This window comes from Nelumbo nucifera, chromosome 5, assembly GCF_055504915.1.
Source record: "Nelumbo nucifera cultivar China Antique chromosome 5, China Antique-T2T, whole genome shotgun sequence".
NCBI lineage: Eukaryota > Viridiplantae > Streptophyta > Magnoliopsida > Proteales > Nelumbonaceae > Nelumbo > Nelumbo nucifera.
Genome location: NC_142653.1, coordinates 77,997,550 through 78,015,769, shown reverse-complemented (window position 1 = coordinate 78,015,769; position 18,220 = coordinate 77,997,550). Strand labels below are relative to the sequence as shown.

Genomic DNA, 18,220 nt, shown 5'->3' with positions numbered 1-18,220 from the left:
TGAAGGGAGTCATTCCAAGGGAGGAGTGATAGGATGTATTGTAGCAGTATTCAGCCCATGGGAGGTACTCCACCCAGCGGTGCGGCTGGTCACCCACAAAGCAGCGAAGGTACATCTCAATTGTCCGGTTCACCACCTTTGTTTGGCCGTCTGATTGTGGATGGTAGGCTGAGGAGAAGGCGAGGGCTGTGCCTTGTAATCTAAAGAGCTCCTTCCAGAATGTGCTTGTGAAGATCGGGTCCCGGTCACTGACGATGGACTCAGGGAGTCCATGTAGGCGAAAAATGTGGGTGAAGAAGGTATGGGCGACCGAGACTGCGGTATAAGGATGGGATAAAAGGGAGGAAATGAGCATATTTGGAGAACCGGTCCACTACCACTAACAGGACCGACTTCCCCCCGACTTTGGGCAGCCCTTCGATGAAATCCATGGCAATATCGGCCCAGATCTGCATTGGGAGGGAGAGGGGTTGGAGCAGGCCTGTGGGGTGCAGATTTTCCCATTTTTGCTATTGGCACACTGCACAGTTCTGGATAAAGTCCCGTACCGAGGCCCTCATAGCTTGCCAGTGGAAGTCAGCATGAATGCGATGCAGCGTTTTTTGAATGCCCTCGTGTGTCGAGTGGTGTATGCTGGCGATGATGGAGGGGATGAGGGGGCAATCGGCGGGTAGGTAGATCTTCTTTTTGTAAAATACCAGCCCATCGTGGAGAGACCAGTTCGGGTTAGCAGACCCCGACTGTATTTGTTGGACTAGGTTGTTCCATTCTAATGACTGTGGCAGTGTGTTCCGAATGTCTTCTAGCAGGGTGGCTCGTGGTTGGGAGATCGCATGGAGGAGCATACTATCTTCTTCTCGTCGGGACAGGGCATCTGCTGCACGGTTCAGGCATCCTACCTTATAGTCCACTCGGAAGTCGAACCCCAGAAGCTTGCTGACCCAATGTTGCTGTGGGGAGGTGGTCAGTCGTTGTTCCAGCAAGTATTTGAGGCTATAGTGGTCTGTTTTGACGACGAAGGGTCTGCCCTACAAGTACGGCCTCCAGTGTTGTACTGCCTTGGCTAGGCCAATGAGCTCGCGTTCATAGGCGGGTAATTTGAGATGGTAGTCAGCTAGCTTGCGGATGAAGAAGGCTATCGGGTGCCCTTGCTGTTGAAGGATGGCTCCTATGCCTGTGCCGGAAGCATCACACTCGACTGTGAACTCAAGATCAAAGTTTGGTAGTTGGAAGACTGGTGTGGAAGAGAGGGCTTCCCTTAGGCCTACGAAGGCTGCATCGGCTATGCTATCCCAGTGGAAGGCATTTTTCTTGAGCAGGTTGGTAAGCGGGGCTGCTAACAGGCCGTAATTCTGTACGAACTTTCGGTAGTACCCTGTTAGTCCTAGGCCTACGAAGGCTGCATCGGCTATGCTATCCCAGTGGAAGGCATTTTTCTTGAGCAGGTTGGTAAGCGGGGCTGCTAACAGGCCGTAATTCTGTACGAACTTTCGGTAGTACCCTGTTAGTCCTAGGAACCCACGGAGGGCCTTGGCGGATTGTGGCCGGGGCCAGTCCTTAATGGCCTGAATCTTGGAGCTGTCCACAGTTACACCTTGCCCGCTGATTACATGTCCAAGGTAAAGGACTTGGTGTTCCCCAAAGGAACACTTGGATCTTTTAAGGAAGAGTCGGTGCTGCTTTAGGAGCTCGAGCACGACCCACAGGTGTTGAATGTGTTCCACCCACGTCTTGCTAAAGACCAAGATGTCGTCGAAGAAGACCAGTACATATTTATGGAGGTGGGAGTGGAAGACTTCATTCATCAGGGCCTGGAATGTGGAAGGGGCGTTGCAGAGGCCGAATGGCATAACTAGGAACTCGAAATGGCCATGATGCGTCCTAAAGGCTGTCTTTTCTACATCTACGGAAGACATCCTGACCTAGAAATAGCCTGACCTGAGGTCTAATTTCGAGAAGAATTGTGCGCCATGGAGTTCGTCCAATAATTTGTCTACGATGGGGATCGAGAACTTATCCTTGACGGTTCAGCTGTTGAGTTCCCTATAGTCTACACAAAATCTCCAAGTCCCATCCTGTTTGGGTACCAACAGAACTGGGGAGGAAAAAGGGGAGTGGCTGGGCCGAATGGTCCCTTGTTGTAGCATATCTGCGCATTGCTTCTCTAACTCATCTTTCTGTCGGTGGGGGTAGCGATAGGGCCGAACAACGACCGGGTCTAACCCTACAATTAGAGGGATCTGGTGGTCGCAGGCTCTAGGAGGTGAGAGGCCCTTGGGTTCTTGGAAAACGGCCGAGTAATCAGTGAGAAGTCTCTCCACATCCATTGTGCGCGAATTCTCCCCCTGGAGTGCATGCAGTTGTGTCTTGGTCCTTGTCTGGGTTCCCTGCCAAGTAACCGGTTTGCCATCTAAGTGGAAGGTCATGGTCAGGGCAGAGAAGTCCCACAGGATTGGGCCTAGCGTGATCAACCATTTGATGCCTAGGACGATGTCAAATTCGTCCAAGGACAGTACAAATAAATCTGCTCGGAAGGATTCTTTTTCAACCTGAATTCTGGTGTTCTTGCAGATACCGGGGCTGTGGACTCTTTCCCCGTTCACCACGGCTACCTGTAGTTGTGGCCTGACTTCCATGGGCAACTCTAACTTGCGGGCCGCCTGATTGCTGATGAAATTGTGGGTGCTTCCGGAGTCTACCAAAATGCGCATGGGTTTCCCCGTCACTAGTGCCCTTAGTTGCATCGTCTGGGAGGTTCTGATCCCTGTGATTGCGTGAAGTGAGATCTTGGGTTCAGTTGGTGACGGCTCTTCCTCATCCTCTTCAGTCTCGTCTACTAGAAGGCAGAATAGTTTCTTGCATCTATGCCCTGCGGGGTATAGATCATCGCAATTGAAGCACTGCCCCTTTGCACGCCATTCTGCCATCTCGGCTCGGGACAGACGCCGGATGGGGGGTGACACCCTGCTGCTCCTTGTCTGTGATACTGATCTGGAGGGGTTACCGGTGTGGGTCCTCTGCTCCCTGTTGGGCGCAGGGGTAGACACTCCCGCTGGCCTTGACGGTGCCCAAGTCGTGGCTGGCCGTCTAATGCTAAAGGGTCCCTGAGTAAGCTGCATCTTTCGTTCAAAGGCGCGGGCGAGGTTCATTGCCGTAACCAGATTTGGGGGGTGCTGCATCTCTACGTCTACCCTTGAGGGTTCTATCAACCCTGCTGTGAACATGTCCACTTGCTGATCTGATCTAACCGTGGCCGCTCTGGCAAGTAAGGTTTGGAACTGGCGTTGATATTCAGCCACGGTTCCCATTTGCTTGAGATTGATTAGCTCACCCAGCGGGTTGCTCGTCATCGGGGGTCCAAACCTGAGGAGGCAATAGGACCTGAACTGCTCCCAGCTGAGCTCGGGTTCTTCTTGCTCCACACGGTAGAACCAGAGCTGTGCCTCTTCCGTAAGGTGGAAGGCTGCCAGGCTGACCTTGTCTTTGTCATCCGTGCGCTGGTTGCGGAAGAACTGCTCGCAGCAGTACAACCAACCTAATGGGTCTCCGGTGCCGTCGTAAGATGGAAATTCAAGCTGGCTGTACTTGGGGACAACTGCAGTCATCGGTGCTGTGGCTTGATGTTTGTTGGCTGATTCTATCCCGTTCGTGCGGCGACTGCTGGTAGAGGCTAGTCCCTCCGAGTTCTTTTCTTTGTTGGAGAGGAACGCTTCTAACAGGCGACGCAGCTCCCGAACGTCATCTTTGACCTCTCGGACCTCCATACTGGTTTCTGCGAGCCTATGCTCCAGTTCATGGACTTTGAAAGACAACGGCTCCTGTTCCCCCATGACGGTTGGCTCTGATACCAAGATGTTATGGGCCCGAGCGTAGGATCGCGTCACGGGTCGCTCCACCGCAGGAACCTCAGATCTTTCCTTGCCCTTGGCCTTGCGTACAGGCCCTATTTTGACTATCTCAGGGGTGATTTGTCCAAGAGATCACCGAACTCTCCTTTACTCTCTTTCTTGACTGAATATTCGATATCTTCATTCAATAATAGCGTCTCCTTAAATAGGAGATTACAAGAGGAGGGTTCCTTGTTGGATTTGGCTAGGTTAGTCCTAAACGGACTCAAAGCACATTTTCATCTACAACGACTTCCAGTTGGTAGTCAACCAAGTAAATGAGTTGTATGAAGCTTGAGAGCCTGTTATGTTGGCCTACCTGGCCAAGGTCAAAGAGATCCTCCTGAACTTCTGCTTGTTGTACATCCAACGAATTTCGAGATCCGAGAATGCCGAGGCCGACGCGTTTTCTAAGCTGGCCGGTGCGACGGACACAACTTGAAGGATTGTCTAGTGTCTACATTGAAGACTTGCCCATGTCCAAGCATCAAGAAGGTGCAAAAGGAGGTCGCTCCCATCATGGCAGTAGAACCAAGCTAGATAGATCTGCTCATTGACTACTTATGCCGCAGGACCCTACCAGCAAACCACAGCGCAACACAGAGGGTAGAGCGGCAGTTGGCTCGCTATGTACTATAGGCGAGCAACTGTATCGCAAATTATTCACGCTCCTTTACCTGCGTTGTTTGCAGCCTGCTGAGGCGCTACGAGAGATCCACGAAGGTCTCCTGGTCCAAAAGGCCTTGTGACAAGTGTTAACGACACGCTAACATACCTCGAAAGCCTGCAACCAATCTAAAATACCTGACTAGCCCATGGCCAATCGCGCGATGGGGCATCGATATACTCGGCCCCTTCCCACCAGCAACCAGGCAGAGAAGGTTCTTGGTTGTCGTAGTGGACTATTTCACTAAGTGGGTAGAGGCTGAGCTACTGACATCCATCATAGCTTGGAATGTATAGGGTTTTTTCTAGAGAAATATAGTCTGTTGCTTCGGCCTCCCTTGCACGTTGATCTGTGACAATGGGAAGCAATTCGAAGCCATCAAATTTCAGAACCGGTGCGCCAAGATGGGGATCTAGTAGAACTTCACCGCAGTGGCTCATCCTCAAGCAAAAGGTCAAGCCGAAGTGACCAACCGAACTATCTTGCAATGACCCAAAGCTCAACTTTCTCGAGCTAAGGGTTTGTGGGTGGACGAGTTGCCCAGTGTCTTGTTGGCATACCGAACGATGATTAGGATAGCAACAAGCGAAACCCCATTCAACTAGACATACAATACCAGGGCCTCATCCCCACTGAGATCAAGGTATCTACCTTGCGTTCTGAAGCATACAAAGAGGAGGAAAATGATGATGAGTTGTTGACTAACCTAGACTTAGTGGAGGAAGTTCGTGACTTAGCCTACATTCGGATCACGACATATCAATAGAGAGTTGCTCAATACTATTACGCCTGAGTTAAGAGATGCTAATTCTAAGCTAGGGACTTGGTACTCAAGAAAGTTATAGTGCCTAAGTCCGACTCGTGAAAGTTGGGTCCTAATTGGGAAGGCCCTTAAAGGGTAAGTAAAGTGATCGGACTCGAAATGTATGTGCTTGAAACTTTTGAGGGGAGGCAGGTCCCCTGCGTATGGAATATCAATAACCTACGGTGGTATTATGTCTAAGAGTTCGTCACAATTATGAACCACATACGTTCAAGTCCAAAGAAAAATTCCAAGTGTGAATTGCCCCCTCAACTGACGAGCTATTAACTCATGAACCAGACCACCCACTTTGGAAACCTGGTCAAGCCGACGCACGTTATTAGCACTTGGATAAAAAAAAAGAAGGGGAAGCCAAATTGCTCCTTGGCACAAAGGCACCCTCAAGTCGATCACATAACACATCGGTAGTAGGTGGTCGACTTGCTCAGGTCGGCATCACTCAAGTGCCTCGGCAACATTTTGATAGCTGAATTTATAACAAGACGATTCGCTTTTAGCACCTCGGCTTAGATACACCCTAACACCTCAACAAACATTTTAACTTAGCCAATTTTCTAAGATGGGAAAAGAAAAAACACAAGGGGGGCATGGCATGTTGGAGAAAAGTAAATGTCGCTACTAGTAAAAAAAAGGGCAGTCTACATTAGCATTGCAAAAAAAAGGTGGGGGGAACATTGCAAGTCGAGCTCGGAGGCTCGGGATACATGATGTATCCATTGATGTATCCTTCTTTGAGAATCAACCTTTTTTCTCGGTTTCTCCTTAGAGGGAGAGTAGGGTTGAGGAGAAACATGCGACTCAAACTCAACTACCTCCTTTACCCGATCCTTCTCCATTCCGGGTTTTTCATCGTCGCCATAAAAGCCAGCAGAGTTCAAGAGCCATAGAACCTAACACTATGCAACCAACATCGTCGGATTCACCCAAGGTAGATCCGTCTCATCAGCTAGGTACACTTGCTCCTGTTGATATGTCTGTTCCTCTAAATGTTGATTCACCTGTCATCAATGATCTTAATATTCCTATTGCTGAGAGAAAGGGTGTTACGTCTTGTACCACTAATCATCCTATCTCTAATTTTGTGTCTTATGATCATGTTTCACCTTCATACCGTGCCTTCCTCTCTTCTGTGGACAGTGTCCCCGTTCCTAAGAATATGGTAGAAGCTTTGTCTAAGCCTGAATGGACAAATGCAATTCAGGAGGAAATTGATGCTTTACACAAAAATGGCACTTGGGAGTTGGTAGACCTTCCTGAAGGGAAGGAACTAGTGGGTTGCAAGTGTGTGTTCACAGTGAAACACAAGGCTGATGGAACTGTTAAAAGGTACAAGGCTCGACTGGTAGCAAGAGGCTTTACACAGGTATATGGAGTGGACTATGCAGAAACTTTTGCTCCAGTAGCCAAGATGAACTCTATCAGAATTCTTCTTTCATTAGCAGCAAATCTTAACTGGGAACTTCACCAAGTGGACATCAAAAATGATTTCTTGAATGGTGACTTGGAAAAAGAAGTGTATATGACCCAACCTCCAGGGTTCTGTGCCAAAGGTAGTGAACAAAAGGTGTGCAGGTTAAAAAAATCTTTATATGGGTTGAAACAATCACCTCGGGCTTGGTTTAGTAAGTTTCATTTAGCGGTTCAATAGATGGGGTTCAAACAATGCCAGCCAGATCATACTCTATTTGTGAAAAGAGGTAAAGGTAAAATTACAGCTCTTATTGTGTATGTGGATGACATAGTGATCACAGGAGATTGGGAGGTTGAAATACGGAAACTAAAAAAATTCTTAGCCACTCAATTTGAGGTGAAAGATCTAGGCCCCTTACATTACTTCCTTAGATTGAATTTGCCCGCTCTCACAAGGGCATCTTTATTTCCCAACGGAAATATGTACTAGATCTACTAGAAGATACAAGCAAGTTGGGGGTAAAACCAATTGATTCACCAATTGAATCTAATAATCATCTGAGAGACAGTCAGGGAGAGTTTTTGAAAGATGTGAAGAAGTTCCAGAGACTCGTGGGGAGACTTTTGTATTTGTCTATGACCAGGCTTGATATTACCTATGCAGTGGGTGTCCTTAGTCAATTCATGCACAACCCTAGGACAACTCACTTTGAAACTGCAGAGAGGATTTTGAGATACCTCAAGGAGTTTCTCAGAACTGGTTTGTTGTTCCAGAAACATGGTCACTTAAAGGTGGAAGTATATACTGATGCAGATTGGGCAGGAGCAGTCAATGACCGTAAGTCTACCAGTGGGTATTATGCCTTTGTAGGAGGAAACCTGGTCACACGGAGAAATAAAAAACAAAGTGTGGTGGCTAGATCTAGTGCTGAAGTAGAGTATAGAGCGATGGCTCATGGGGTTGCTGAAATCATATGGATAAGAAATCTATTAGGTGAACTGGGTTTCATAGTGAGCAATCCTATATCACTCTACTGTGACAATAAAGCTACCTTCAATATTGCTACTAATCCAGTCTTGCATTATAGGACGAAACACATTGAAGTGGACAAGCATTTTATTAGAGAGAAACTTGAAAATGGAGAAGTGTGCACATAATATGTCAGTTCAGAAGAACAACTTGCAGATATCTTCGCCAAAGGTCTTCATCATGTGCGGCACAAAGATTTGTGTGACAAGTTGGGCATGATTGACATCTATGCTCCAATTTGAAGGGGAGTGTTAAAATAATTTAGTTGTTGGTGTTAGGATCTGTTTGGCTAGTTAAAGTGTGTTTTTTATTTCATTTTTTCACTTCTGTTATGTCTATTATTGTACTCAGGGGCACAAGGGTCTTTTCCCTTGTTATTTCTGCCACCCTATATATTTTATAATAAAGGCTGGCGCCGCCAGCATTGTTACATTGCAAATCCTTTCTCCCGCCAGCACTGTTACATTGCAAATCCCTTCTCTTCTCTCCTATCTTCTTCTCTTTTCTCTTCCTCTTATTTCTGGTCGGCCATACTGTCAAGATTAAGTATAGTAAGAATGGGCCCTAGTGTTCTTTATTTCTTTTAAGTAGTGTTTAAAAGTTATGTTTCTTAGTTATGGGCCTTCTGTTATTTTCTTTAATTATCTCTTTAGTGTTGACCGCCCCAATAAGGGCATCCAAATAATTGTACTCAGACTTAGAATTATTAATAAAAGTGATGAAAATGGGGTATAGAGAGAGGTTCAAATTCTTCTTTTTTCTCTTCCCTTCTTTTTTTCTTCCACAACCTATTGCTGAAACTTCTTTTCTTCTTCTTTCTCTTTCTCTCTTTTCTTCTTTTCTTGCATCATCTGAATTATAGTAGGTGTAATTTTCAACTTGGTATCAGAGCCAAGTTCTCACTTTCAACTTTTTTCTCCTTTCTTTGCCCATACATAGTGTATGTATATGGAGAACTGATTGGTTGATCAATCAGCTACTTATGCAGCTCAACTAGGAAGGTTTTTGGAGAGTTTTGTGGAGGTTTTCATCCTTAGTTGAAGCCCAAGGCAGGTTCTTGGAGATTTTTCTCGAAAACCCTAGATAACTAGAGAAACCTTGTTACAGGTCATAAAGATAGTTTGAACCAAACGCTTGGGGATCAAATGTAAGCCTTTTGATTTCTATTAGGGGCGGTTTTGGTCGGATTGAATTCTGGAACCTCTAGAAGGGGCAGTTAAAGTTTCTCTCTTTCTCCCTATCTTGTAGGACCCTGTGAAACCCTAATTTTGGGTGGTTGAGAGGTTGTTCTTTGCTTAGAACAATAAATTTAACCTAATAAATCCCTAATTTGATTTTCGTTTGCATCTGTTTACTCAATGGAGGAAACTGGAGGAGATAGCAAATATTCCACAAATTTTAGGTTTGGACATGGGGGGGGGGGGAATCTAACCTTTCGTTTGCATCCATTTACTCAATAGAGCAAACTGGAGGAGAGACCAAATATTCCAAAAATTTCGGGTTTGGACATTGGGGGGGGGGTCAGTGGAGAATCTTTTTGGGGCTGTAACTACTGTGAAGCTAGATGAGACCAATTATTTAGCTTGGTCTCAATCTATTAAGATACATATGTGTAGTAGAGGAAAATGGAGTTATATTATCAGGAGCAAGAAGAAACTAGAAGAAGATGATCTTACCTATGAAAGGTGGATGCAGGAAAACTTAATACCAATTTGCTTTCAACTAATAATTTAACTAAATCCCTGAATTGCAGTGTACATTTTTTCCTTCATATTGTGTTTTTCAAGACAGAGAATCTCAGAAGGTGATTGGGAGTGGCCATGAGGCGAATGGGATCTATCTGTTAGACATGCCTGAGCAGAGCCAAGTACAACCTAAGAGAACTACATTTGTTTTAGAGTCCACTAGTCGTATTATGTTATTTCATAGTCGTTTGGGCCATTTGCCCTTTTCTTCATTGAGTCAGTTGTTTTTAGAAATATTTAAAGGAATTAGTCTACAATTCTTTATTGTGGGTCTTATGAGTTCTCAAGGCATTGTAATAGTCTACAAATGTTCTTGTGAAGTTTTGGGGTGATGCACTTTTAACAGCAACATACCTTATTAATCGCATGCCTTCTCGAGTCTTGGGTTAAAATCTCCATTTGGAGTCCTCTTTCCTGATGTTGAGATTTTCTCTATTCCTCTAAGGGTCTTTGGTTGCATTTGTTATATCCACATTCCTAGTTCCAAAAGACCCATGACCCCAAGGCTCAGAAGTGTATTTTCCTTGGTTATACCTCCACATAGAAAGGGTACTATTGTTTTGATTCCATTAGTGGCACCTGATTTGTTTCCATGGATGTTACCTTTGTAGAGTCGCTTCCTTTTTATAGCCATCCTTTTGAGGGGGAGAGATATCTCAAGTTGTTTTTTTCATCCCTTCCTTTGCCAACTCCAGTTGAGTCTTCTGTCGATCCTCCACAGTTACCCCCTTTCCCGTGGAGGGATCTTCTCCTTTGAGGCCTTCCACTCCTGCTCCTCCCCTTCCTCCTGTTAGTCCTCCAGTTGTTTCCACTCATCTTATTCTCCAGAGGTGGTACCAATGGCAAAGGCTAAGACAAAAACGGGGTTGATCCTACACCTCCAATTGAGACTCAGGCGCTCCCGATTACTGAAGAGAGGACATGTCCATCACCCACCCATTACTTTGAGAAAAGGTAAGAGGAAATGTACAACTCATTGTATTTCTAAACACCTTTCCTACAGCTTGTTGTCCCCATCCTACTATGCCTTTCTAGCCTCCATTTCCTCTCAATCCACCCCAAAGTCTATTTCAGAAGATTTAGCCACATCGGATTAGAAGGATGCTATGAGTACTGAAATAGAAGTCCATAAAAACAATACTTGGGATATTCTTGACTTACCAGCTGGGAAGGAACCTGTTGGGTGCAACAAGTATCGTGCAGATGGGTCAATTGAGAGGTACAAGGCCCGACTTGTTGCCAAGGGATATATCCAGGTATATGGGATAGATTACACTGTGAACTTTTCTCCAGTTGCTAAGATGACTTCGGTGAGAGTTCTTTTATCCTTAATTGTGAGATATGATTGGCCTTTGTATCAATTTGATGTTAAGAATGCATTCCCGAATGGTGATTTCACTGAAGAGATATATATGTGTCCCTTCCTCTTGGTAAATATGGCAAGGAAATGCAGGGTAAGGTGTGTAGATTGAAGAAATCACTTTATGCCTTGAAACAATCTCCACATTCTTGGTTTGACAGGTTAGGGCTGCTCTTGTTCAGTTCAATTACACTGAGACTCAATCAGATCATACCCTTTTTGTTAAGAGATAAGGCACTTTGGTGACATTCCTTATAGTTTATGTAGATGATAGTGTGGTTATTGGTAATGATACAAAAGAAATTAGCGCTCTCAAGAAGTGTCTTAGTTCTGAATTTGAAATTAAAGATTTTGGAGAGTTGTGGTATTTTCTGGGCATTGAGGTCGCTAGGTCCAAGGAAGGTATCTTTATTTCTCAACAGAAGTATGTTTTGGACCTTCTTACTAAGACTAGAAAACTTGGTACTAAACCTGGCTCTACCCCTATTGATGTAAATTATAAACTCTCAGCAAATGATGGAGAACTTTTAGCTGACAGGGGAGTGTTTTAGAGATTACTAGGGAAGCTTCTTTATCTATATATGACTCGTCCAGACATTTCATATGCTGTGAGTGTCATCAGCCATTTCATGCATGCTCCCAAAGATACATATGGCTGTTACAGAAAGGGTGTTATGCTACCTTAAGGAAACCTCCAAGAAGGGTATATTATTTGCTAAACATGGACACATGAAGGTAGAAGCATATACAAATGCTGATTGGGCAGGAAATGTGGATGACAGGAGATCCACATCAGAATAGTGTGCTATGGTAGCCAGAAATATTGTTTCCTAGAGAAGCAAAAGCAGTCAATGGTTGCTAGATCTTCAACTGAGGAAGAGTATAGAGCTATGGCCCATGGTGTTTCTGAGTTGTTATGGCTTAGATCTCTCCTTTAATGAGATGGGTGTTTCATGTGATGAGCCACTGATGTTGTATTGTTATAACCAAACTTATCATTAACATTGCTCACAACCCAATTCAGCATTATAGAACTAAGCACATTGAGGTAGAGATACAGTTTATACCGGAGAGTGGCTTCAAGAGAAGTGTGCCTACCTTTCACTACATCAAAAGAGCAGCTAGCAGATTTTCTAACTAAGGGAGTCCCAAAGGCAAAGCTTCAACATTATGTAAGCAAGTTGGGCATGATAGCCATCTATACTTAACTTGAGGGGGAGTGTAGTGAGAATGGGCCGAATGGGCCCTAGTGTTCTTTATTTCTTTTAAGTAGTGTTTAAAAGTTATGCTTCTTAGTTATGGGCCTTCTTTTATTTTCTTTAATTATCTCTTTAGTGTTGGCCGCCCCAATAAGGGCATCCTGATAATTGAGATCAAACTTAGAATTATTAATAAAAGTGATGAAAGGGGGCTAGAGAGAGAGAAGTTCAAATTCTTCTTTTCTCTCTTCCCCTTTTTTTTCTTCCACAACCGATTGCTGAAACTTCTTTTCTTCTTTTCTTGCATTATCTAAGTTACTGTAGGTGTAATTTTCAACTTTAATCAAACCGACTAGTGTGTATATATATACATATATATATTATATGTTTTTCATATATTATATACATAAATATATATGCATTATATAAATAAATATTTATAATATATAAGATGTAGGACATTTTACAAAATAAATGATCAAGTTTGGTCATTTGAAAGAATCATTAATGTTTTTAAAATAATGACAAAAACAATGAGCGGGACAAGAAAATCATTCTTTTGACCAAATTACCCCTTTAAATCTAAGATGGCCGAAGTTACTGTTCATTGTCTTCCTCCTCCCACACTCCTCCACAATCAAACCAAATTGCCCCTTTAAGCAGAAATTTAAAATAGAACTAACAAAACGAGACAATTGTTTACATTATTCTCTCAGGAGATACGTGACTAAGGGGAAGTTAACATCTAGGGGTGATCGCGGTTCGGGACTAAGTTTTTGATACCGAACCATTGTAAATTGGCTAACCAATTCACCGGCTAGTTAGTTGTCGTTGGAGGTGATTGGTGAAATGGAAAAAAGGTAAGTCGTAATACCCTGAAGCCCAAATAAACAAACTACAAAAACAATGTAAGCATTCAAGAATGTTGATGACAAAAGATAGTTGTTGTTTTCCTTAGATTGTTACCTTTGAGTGAGATAATAACGGCAGTTAGCGGTGATTGGTGAAGGCAGTAACCAAGTCCAAAAATAGAGAGCCTTCAACCAAGCCTAGAAACAGAGGCAATCAATGGTTTAGAGCATTCAGGCATTCCTCCTTGTGCGACTAGAGGAGCCTTTGACACTATTCAGGTGTTCGGCATCGAGTGTTTCTTCGTCCTTTTGTGAGCGGCAACCAGACATCCTTATTCAACTCCTTCCTTTTGTGGTGGTCTTGGAGGAAGAACAGATGAACGACCTTACTTCTTAGAATGAGATAAGAGATTGAGAAGAAGGGAAAGGGAAGTATGGAAGGTGGTGGTCAGGACTAGGAGGGTGGAACTGGTGGAGAGCGTCACGACGGAGGCTAGGGTTCGCCGGTACAGTGAATCGGTGTTCTACGGGGATGGGAGATTGGAAGGAGGCTAGGGTTTGAAAAGCAAAAGGGGATGAAATAAAACACGATTTCGGTTTTGGGAGGGGAATAAGTTTTGAAATTGTAACATAATTTTTTTTTTCTAGAAACAAAAAAGATAACTTCATTACTACTCATAATAGTTTATACAGGACGACGATACACCGCCAAGTTCTGTGTTTGAGTGTTGGGAGGAGGACGACAATGAACAGTAACTTCGATCATCTCAGATTTAAAGGGGCAATTTGGTCAATGAAGAAAATGATTTTCTTGTCCCGCTCATTGTTTTTATCATTATTTTAAAAACATAACTAATTTTATCAAATGACCAAACTTGGTCATTTATTTTGTAAAATGTCATAAGATATATATAATTTACATGTATTTCTAGTATTTATATTATATAATTATATATTTATTGATGATATATATTGTAAATTTAAAAAAATCGAAAAATCGAAGAACCAAACCGATCAACTAATTGGTTTGGATTTTCGGTTTTCCAAAAACAAAAGACTAGTTTGGTTTATAAAGAAGGCCTATAGTTTGGTTAACCGAACCATGAGCACTTGTACAATCTATGATGGAAAAGGCCATGTTAAGACAATAAGGGATGACGCTAGAGAAGTTGTTGACGGTTCCTTAGACAACGAATACAATAATAAAGCATGCTTATGTAGCATTGCTCAGGTTTGAAAAAGCCACTTTAGACCCTAAAGTTTTTAAAAGGACATATTGAGTAAACTACTTTGGAGTCTATGAAGACAAAGTTAATTAAGTAAATTGAATAAATTACACTAATTAAGATAATTAAGTAAATTAAGCCAAATATGCAAATTAAACAATGGAATAAATAAATCAAATTAATTAGGGAAACTAAGTTTGATGAATAAATTAAATAAACAAAGAAAATCGATCTAAATAAGTAAATTAAGCCAATTAAGCAAGGTTTTAAAAACTGAGCTGAAAATGGAACTGCTTTGGCCAAGGGTTTCTAGGTCAGTGGTTCAACCTTCTGGTCCAAACAAATCAGCCTGTGATGTTTTGAAAAATAAAAAAAAAAGACTTGAAAACCGTTCACTAGGCGAATAGTTTAGCGGTTCAACCATTTGGGTCAGTAGTTTGCTGATCACATGAACATTTTTATGGAAAATTTCGGGCCAAGTATAAAATGGAAACGAACAATTTGATCGCCTAGGTCAACGACAATTTTAAAACCAAGCAATTAAGTGAATTAACTAATTAATTAAGTAAATTAAAATAAGTAAATAGAACAATTAAAGAAATTAGGCTAATTAAGGTAAATAAGTAAATTAAGTTACTATTAATTAAGTAAATTAGAAATTGATTACTAAGTTAACTAAGTAAATCAAGTGATTGCTTATTTTCTATTAGTTAAGCTAATTAAGTTTATATTTAAGAAATAATTTACTCTTAATTAGTTAATTAATGACTATTTATTTACTGTTCTTCCATCATAGGCCCCTTTATCAAGGATCATTACAATCATGATAAAATTAATAAAATTTATGTTTCAAATAATAACTTTTTAACATCTAAAGTGGCTTTTTCAAACTTTAGGGTCTAAATTGGCCTGCAATTTCCCAATTTTTTTTTACTTGAGTAGTGTCATATAAGCATGCTTTATTATTTTATTCGTTGTCTAATGGAACTGATGTCTCTAATCCTTTTTGGCTTAATGTGGCCTTTCCATCATAGTTTGAAGATGAAAATGGCCCTTTTCTATGCTTAGGGTCTAACGTAGATTTTTTTTACAAAGTTCAAGGTAGCCAAAAATCCAATTTTTATTTATTCTTTTGTTAATTGTTGATATGTTCAACAAAATAGTTGTTGTCCATACACAAACAAACTATATTGTATGGGTGAATAGAAAACATTAACAAATTCTCTTACCATCTATGATTGAAAAATAAAATGAAAATGCACATAGTCTGGGCATTCAAGAGACATGTTGAGAAAATGAGTGTGGCAGACAGGCGAACCTAAGATGGATGAGTGGAAAAACTAGAAAGGATAGGATCAGAAATGAAGCCATCCATTGAAACCTAGGAGTGGCCCCAATAAGTGGTAAAATGATATAGAGTAGACTAAGATGGTTTGGTCACGTGCATAGAAGATCACCAACAGTCCTAATTAGGAATTATTTGTTATAAGTGGAAGGGGCTAGAAGAGATAGGGGTAGACCAAAAAGGACATGGGTAGCAGTAGTAAGAAATGATTTAAGCACTAATAATTTAACAGTGGATATGGCTTTAAATAGAATGAATTTGTGAAATGTGATTCATTGTTCATGTAGCCGACCTCATATAGTTGGGATAAGGCATGGATGATGATGATGATGATGAACATATCCATACATGTTGAACATATGTGCCAAGATCAGAATTTCGAAGTTCAAACTGATATTTATTTACCTATGGAGTGATCAACATATTTTCCTGACTACCAAAGTTCTCAGAAAGTTTTGCACAGAAATTCTTATTGTTTTGACCCAGAACAATTTGGGGTTCTTCTCAGCCATTTCTATTTGAATCCCATTGTAAAGATCTTCGAGGTTCAGTTGTTGCATGCATTGGAAGCAACACCAAAGTCTGGCAAGATTTATTTTGAGAACCCTATGGGTTAAAAATAGCTTACCTTAGTATATTGGGTCTTGGTTGAGAGAATCCATACAGGTTTAATAGCCTAGAAAATGGTAATACCTGGTTTTCCTCTTATTTTCTTTTATTTTTCATGCATTCCTAAGTTGACCTTTTGATTGTGAATTGAACAATGTACAGAAGATGGGACTTAACTAGGTTCATAGCTCAGTTTACAATCTTCTCTCCTTTGTAAATTGATGTTGAGATGGTTGACCTAGTCCACTTCCATTGTTCCCTGTATCAATGACATGCCTATAAAATAGTTTCACCTTTACGTTTCTTGTTTGTATTATTCTATTACTGCTTGACATTGTTCATTCTTCTAAGTTGTTATTTTCACTTAACATTTTCAATGTCTTATTAATTTGGTTATGGTCATGGACATCTATGCAGTTCTACTTTATATACGTTAGGGAACGTGCATGAGCTAAAGGGTCTTGTGATTGTTATTAGGATCTTGTCAGCAAATGTTACCTCTGTAAGACACAACGTTCACCCATGTGTTCCTCTTTAGCATGCTCCAATATCTTGGTTAAAGGTTTGCTCCCACATCTATGGCCTTCATCAAGTGGAGTGTTTCCCCATCTACATTGAAAAATATAAGATCAATTATAGGAAAATGGAAATATAAACCTTGAAGTTATCCTCTGATTGACCATAAATTAATAATGTAACAATATAAATACACCTGTTTTATACTGAAAGGAAATATCTATCTGCAATAGATTCCCAATGCCAACAATTTGCTCCACCTCCAATTAAGTGCACTCATTACAAAAAAATAATTCTGATTTTTGTAGTTAAGAGAAACACCCTTGGTAGAGATTTCATGCATACAATGAAACAATTAAGTTGTTGTCTTTTCCTTATACAGTGAAGAAGTCAATCACTTGGAGAAACACAGAATGGCAGGATGACACACATGCTAAAGCATTGCACCAAAAAATGTTCTATGAAAGTATATATGTGTTTTAGTGTTCTGAAAGATCTGTGTTGGAGCAGGGGGCTCTGAATCAAGAATTGCCATGGATCAAATGATTGAGCACTTCCTGAATATCAATAATCATTTGACTGTTGTTGAGGAACTTATCTCCTTCGATTTCTGCATTCTTTAAGTAGGACTGTATCCAGAATTTTGTAAATCAGACCAAAGCTTAACTTGGAAGAACTGACAAACTACTTCCTATGGGTGAAATTATTTGTCCCTCTATTTTTTCATGCTCCATTAGTGACTAATGAACATCCATTCCTTTATGAAACAACAATAAAAAAGACACAGGATATAGTAATCAAAGTTATTAGTGAATTACTTGGGTCTCAGAAGAAAAGCATAGAGAAAACTATTCCAAACCTTTCGTTCTACGTTTGTCCTGAATTTTAGTGTCAAAATTAGTCTATTTGGCTTGACTTGAGTGATTTCTAGCACTAAGAAACAAGTGGGAAGAGAAAAGAGAAGAAGATTGGAGTGAAGAGCATAGAAGAAGAAGGTAGGGAATCTTGTTTTCTTCCTAAACCTCTTCAATATGATACTCCTTGTCAACACTCTTGTCTGAATAGAGAGAAGAACAGGAATAATCTTAGAGGTGTCAAGAATGAATGACCCCCACCTAAAGAGTCTCTTATATATTAAAAGATATGTACAATTACAAGAATGCCCATATAGGGCTGAAAGAGAAAAGAAGAATAAGAATAATAAGTGGGCTAGCTAGTCTACTAGCCAAATCATTAAAATTACAAAAAAGTATCCCGTATGGGAGTTCCCCCTCTTAAGTAGGGAGTTCTTTCTCTTTAAGTAGGAGGGACAGGTGTCCTTCACCTAGGAGGAGGGGGTAGTTACATAACCACCCCACTCCCTATTTAAGCTCCTTAAGGGGAAGCTAGAAATATATACACACGGAGAGACTCTTCGGAGAAAATTTTCACAAGAGATTCTTAAGAAAAGCAAAGATAAGGAGAGAAGAAAAGAAAAGTGCTCAAGGGAAGGCAAGGAAGGAAAAGTCTCACTAATACAGGTAGAGAAAAGGAAAGTCCTCTCTGTGAATAC

General features: G+C 41.5%; 1 protein-coding gene across 4 annotated transcripts in view; it reads right to left on the bottom strand.

The window, feature by feature from the left end:
- LOC104593904 (potassium channel KOR2-like) overlaps window positions 1–18,220 on the bottom strand; it is a 146,479-nt gene that overhangs the window by 14,145 nt on the left and 114,114 nt on the right. For 3 of the 4 annotated variants that reach the window (XM_010253995.3, XM_088887941.1, XM_010253996.3), the window contains one exon: window positions 16,651–16,761. In XM_010253995.3, the coding sequence (XP_010252297.1) occupies window positions 16,651–16,761 (111 nt within the window). Of the gene's footprint in view, window positions 1–16,650; window positions 16,762–16,864; window positions 17,298–18,220 lie in introns of those variants that run through there. The other variant, XR_016076316.1, reaches the window with a different exon arrangement.